This window comes from Rana temporaria, chromosome 5 (assembly GCF_905171775.1).
Source record: "Rana temporaria chromosome 5, aRanTem1.1, whole genome shotgun sequence".
In the NCBI taxonomy this organism is placed as follows: Eukaryota; Metazoa; Chordata; class Amphibia; order Anura; family Ranidae; genus Rana; species Rana temporaria.
Window position 1 is genome coordinate 72,666,026 of NC_053493.1, and position 6,000 is coordinate 72,672,025.

The 6,000-nt window shown below is 41.0% G+C and overlaps 1 protein-coding gene across 1 annotated transcript in view; it reads left to right on the forward strand.

The window, feature by feature from the left end:
- Positions 1-6,000, forward strand: part of LMBR1 (limb development membrane protein 1) — a 180,233-nt gene extending 174,233 nt beyond the window's left edge. Inside the window, exons 16-17 of the mRNA XM_040352705.1 lie at positions 380-541; positions 5,411-6,000. Coding sequence (XP_040208639.1) covers positions 380-541; positions 5,411-5,484 — 236 coding nt within the window. The 3' untranslated portion in view covers positions 5,485-6,000. The remainder of the gene's footprint in view (positions 1-379; positions 542-5,410) is intronic.

Here is a 6,000-nt window from a genome sequence, read left to right on the forward strand (position 1 = left end):
TCTGTTGAATGGACATGTTGGAAAATCTTTCCTGATCAGTGGCTTCAGGTCTCGCTGTTGGAATAAAAAGCCCGGGCTGGGATTCTAACTTTATATGGCCAGCTTTAGAATCTCTGACAGCTTTGTATTTTTGTCTGTAACCCCATTGTAGATTTCTCCTTACTTTCTTGTGTCCAGCACAGGAGCCAAAGACAAATCTTCCCAGCCAGGGGATCTATCCTTTGCCATTCTTTGAAAAAAAAAAAGGATTGCTTGAAGTTACGCCTGAAGTATATTTAAATGTTTCAATTCTCAAATGATGTGTTCTGTTTTTTGTGTTTTTATGTTTTAAGATTTATTTTACATTGCATTTTGCATTTTACTTAATTTTCTCTTTCAGGAATCACAAGATTTGATCTCTTGGGTGATTTTGGACGATTTAACTGGCTGGGAAACTTCTATATTGTTGTTACATATAATCTGATATTTGCAGTTGTGACAACTCTATGTTTAGTAAGAAAGTTCACCTCAGCTGTTCGGGAGGAGCTGTTAAAAGCAATAGGTATCTATAAGCCATGACTATTTGCTGCATATTTATTTGTTTTGCTGATTTTTTCCCCAAATATTACAATATTATTCATCTGTAGCTGGCGAATTCTTATTGATTCTAAGTCTGACCAGCCATACACTAGCTAGTTCATATTAAATATATAAATGTGGACGGTACTATACTTTAACCACTTCCCGACCGCCTCATGTAGATATACGTCGGCAGAATGGCACGGACAGGCACATCAACGTACCTGTACGTGCCTGCCTAGACGTGGGTCGGGGGTCCGATCGGGACCCCTCCCGCTACATACGGCGGTCGGATCCCCTCGGGGAGCGATCCGGGACGATAGCCGCTCCGTCGTGATCGCTCCCCGGAGCTGAAGAACGGGGAGAGCCGTATGTAAACACGGCTTCCCCGTGCTTCACTATGGCGCTGCATCGATCGAGTGATCCCTTATATAGGGAGACTCGATCGATGACGTCATTCCTACAGCCACACCCCCCCTACAGTAGTAAACACACACTAGGTGAACACTAAATCCTACAGTGCCCCCTGTGGTTAACTCCCAAACTGCAACTGTCATTTTCACAATAAAAAATGCAATTTAAATGCATTTTTTGCTGTGAAAATGACATTGGTCCCAAAAATGTGTCAAAATTGTCCGAAGTGTCCGCCATAATGTCGCAGTCACGGAAAAAATCGCTGATCGCCGCCATTAGTAGTAAAAAAAAAAAAATTAATAAAAATGCAATAAAACTATCCCCTATTTTGTAAACGCTATAAATTTTGCGCAAACCAACCGATAAACGCTTATTGCGATTTTTTTTTTTACCAAAAATAGGTAGAAGAATACGTATCGCCCTAAACTGAGGAAAAAAAAAATGTTATATATGTTTTTGGGGGATATTTATTATAGCAAAAAGTAAAAAATATTGCATTTTTTTCAAAATTGTCGCTCTATTTTTGTTTATAGCGCAAAAAATAAAAACCGCAGAGGTGATCAAATACCACCAAAAGAAAGCTCTATTTGTGGGGAAAAAAGGACGCCAATTTTGTTTGGGAGCCACGTCGCACGACCGCGCAATTGTCTGTTAAAGCGACGCAGTGCCGAATTGTAAAAACCCCTTGGGTCATGTAGCAGCATATTGGTCCGGTCCTTAAGTGGTTAAAGCAGAACATCATTCAAATAAAAAAACTATTTTGCACAGAGCTCTGAAAGGACAGCATAAGTATGCCTTCCTTTCGGAGCATCGGTAACATCTCCTAAACACCACAAGTTTAGGAGATATTTACTGTAACTACATGTAAGGCTTATTAAAGGCTTACCTGTAGTACAAGTACAAAAGAGGAGTTTACTACCGCTTTAAGGTGCCCTTACACCTGTAGAATTTCATTCTAGCGAGAAAGGATCACAATTGTTTATCCGAGCATTTAATGGTGCTTTCATGGACACATTCTTCCACAAAACAATATATGAAATAAATATGAACTAAAAAGTATATGCATAAAATAAAAATGGTTCCAAATCAATAGTCCATATGTGCAATATAGTAGTAATAACAGTCCTTTAACCACTTCAGGTCCAGAAGGATTTACCCCCTTAAATACCAGGCCATTTTTTTGCGATAAGGCACAGCGTCACTTTAACTGACAACTGATGTGCAACGCTTTACCCAAACAAAATTAATGTCCTTCCCTCCCACAAATAGGACTTTCTTTTGGTGGTATTTTTTTGTGCACTATAAACAAAAAAAGAGCGATAATTTAGAAAAATTGCTATAAAACATTAAATTTTTTATTTAATTTTTAAACTCATTTAACCTCTTGACGACCGCGCCATAGCCGAAAGACGGCTACAGCGCAGTCGAGTTGTTCTGGGAGGACGTCCTCCCAGAATCTCCCGAAATCATCCATGACCGCCGGCTCTAGAAGACCCGGCACATCACGGATCGCGGTAAATTGCCGCTGATAGCGGCAATTTACGGAGCAATCACTTGTAAACAAACCGGCGTCATGTGATGACGCCGGTTCCTCCCTCCCCTCTCTGTACCGATCGGTATAGTGTGGGGGGAGAGCGGAGGCAGCAGCAGTGTGGGCTGGATCTGTGACAACTGCAGTCACAGATCCAGCCATCCATCCCTGCGCAATACTCTGCAATACTCTGCAATACCCTTGTGCAATACTCTGAAATACCCCTGTGCAATACTCTGGCAATACCCCTGTGCAATACTCTGGCAATACCCTGCAATGCTCGGGGTATTTACCCCGCAGTACTCTGGCAATACCCCGCAATACTCTGGCAATACTCTGGCAATACCCCGCAATGCTCTGGCAATACCCCGCAATACTCTGGCAATACTCTGTCAATACCCCGCAATACTCTGGCAATACCCCGCACTACTCTGGCAATACCCTGCACTGCTCTGGCAATACCCCGCACTGCTCTGGCAATACCCCGCACTGCTCTGGCAATACCCCGCAATGCTCTGGCAATACCCCGCAATGCTCTGGCAATACCCCGCAATGCTCTGGCAATACCCCGCAATGCTCTGGCAATACCCCGCAATGCTCTGGCAATACCCCGCAATGCTCTGGCAATACCCCGCAATGCTCTGGCAATACCCCGCAATGCTCTGGCAATACCCCGCAATGCTCTGGCAATACCCCGCAATGCTCTGGCAATACCCCGCAATGCTCTGGCAATACCCCGCAATACCGCTACGATCGAAGCCAGGATCATTTTTTTTTATTTCAGGCTTCCCAGCATAGGAGTGAGCTGTGGGGTCTTATTGACCTCACACCTCACTGTAAAGAGGACCTTTCATGCTATATTCCTATTACAAGGGATGTTTACATTCCTTATAATTGGAATAAAAGTGATCAAAAATGTATTGTGTCAAACTAAAATAAATAAAGTAAAATGAACAATAAAAAGTTTTTTGTTTTTTTTTCTTTTAAAGCGCCCCTGTCCCCGTGTGCTCGCATGCAAAAGCGAACGCACACTTAAGTCCCGCCCACATATGAAAACGGTGTTCAATATACACTTGTGAGGTATCACTGCGAACGTTAGAGCGAGAGCAATAATTTTGGCCATAGACATCCTCTATAACTAAAAACATGTAACCAGTACAAATATTTAAAGCGTCGCCTTTTGGGGACTTTTAAGTAGCGAAGTTTGGCACCATTCCACGAGCGTGTGCAGTTTTGAAGGGTGACATGTTAGGTATCTATTTACTCGGCGTAACTTCATCTTTCATATTATGAAAAAACATTGGGCTAACTTTACTGTTTTGTGTTTTAAGCACAACATTTTTTTTTTAAATGCGCTCAAAAAATTGCTGCGCAAATACCGTGCGTGATAAAAAGTTGTATGGACCGCCATTGTATTCTCTAGGGTCTTTGCTAAAACAAACTATATAATGTTTGGGGGTTCTATGTAATTTTCTAGGAGAGAAATGTCAGAATTGGCCTGGGTGCTCCAGAACGCCTGATGGTGCTCCCTGCATGTTGGGCCTCTGTATGTGGCCACGCTGTGTAAAAGTCTCACACATGTGGTATCGCCATACTCGGGAGGAATAGCAGAATGTGTTTTGGGGTGTAATTTGTGGTATGCATATGCTGTGTGTGAGAAATATGACAGAAACCAAAAAAATATATTTAATTTTACAGAACTTTCAGTCTTTTTTCTTTTAATAGCTGTCCTTCAGACTTTGGGGGGACGGACTGTGCCCTGTAAAAGTAAACCATGCCCAATCTTTGATATTAGCAGGAGAAATAGTTGGTGTCAGTGGTGCCCATTCTTGTTGTCAGTGGAAGGAATTATGGCCCATTGTTCTCATTGTTCTCAGTTCTCAAGTTGACAAGTTCTCAGACAACCGAGATAAAACCGGTCTGAAATTTGTGTCGTACGAGGTTGCTATAGATTAGCAGAGAGCTTGTCTTTTCAAAGCACAGCACTGCACATTCCTTTTTTCCTCTATGTGGAGTGGGGGTGTGTGCCTTTTCTCCAATCAGCTGTTTTGGCTGTATGCCAAGAATCCACTCCCAGTGCTGAACAGGAAGAGAAAAATCTCTTAACACGATGTGCACTTTCTAAACAATTTAGAAAGCTATATGTGAGGGTTTACATCCACTTTAAAGTGTTACTAACACTGCAATTAAACATCCCAAATATCTTGAATCCTGTGTCCCTCCAAAAAAAAAAAGAGTAAAAATGGCATTAATATAAAAACATTTTCCTGAAGTTCATTCATGGACAAATGTACCACCCCTCTTTGTTTACAGTTTTTCTGCCAGTGTCCAAATCCTCCCTTAGGTGGCAGTATGTCCCAAATAACCAACTCCTCTCAAGGTAATCCAAGTGCAGGATTTACAGTGAACACACAAATCTTGTTTTGGTGTAACTTTATGATTAAGTAATACCACTGTTACCCCACCTCCAACTGAAGTGGCCTTAGTTTTATTGGAATGGCAGTTGCCTGGGCCAGGAAGATCAGGTCCCAGTAACAAAGTGAGGTTAGATAGTATAATGGCACAGAAGAGTTTTTTAGTTTTTTTTTGGTAATAACGTGCCTGCTGTTAAGCAGAAATTGTACTTTAAAATTAAATTGCGGTTTTCTCTGATTTGTTTATTAGCAGTGAAATTACTCTATTTGGTTATATGAAGATTGTTCTTCAATACAATTAGTTAGGTATGTTTTTGTGCCATATGATCCAAAAGTAGTTGGTATCTAACACATAGTGATAAGTATACAAAAGCAATGATGTTGTTTTTCTTGTATTCCGTTTAAATAGGTTTTAGTAACCGGGGGATAACCCATCACACCAATAAACATTGGAAACATTGTCCTTGTTAATTTGCATGTACTGTATTTCCAGGTTTGAATAAACTTCAGCTGTCTAATGAGCCCAGCGATTCAGCATCCACCAATGGGCATCAGAAAACACTGTGAAATATCATTTAGCATGGCTGCAATCAACAGTCCTCTTAGGATGTGGGCCCATTGGTTGAACCATCACTTGTAATGTCCACATAGCTCTAGTCTTATCTACGCAGCAGAGACTTGTAGGTCAGTTTGACCATGTAGCCACATTTTTGTGAACTAGACTTTCTTACTTTTTTTTTTCTCTTGTTATGTTACAGGGGAAAACTTAAATGTGACATTTTGTTTCAACATGTACACCATGTAGAGTCGTACACCAACAAAGAACCTGAGCCTCACAAACAGTTTTACATTTTACATAGGATTGCAAGTTAATGTTTTGGTGCTTGAACTCCTCTGTCCCAGACAAGCCAGCCCAACCCTGAAGTCACCTTTAGTGTATGATTTATTAAAAGTTTGTCTGGGCAAAAAAAAAAATCAGTATATCTTTGCATTACATGTAAATTTCCCAGTGCTTTGTCATTAAAAATGCTGCAAATATTGAAATATTTCCATAATTCCAGCTATAAATCCAGTGAGCTCTTA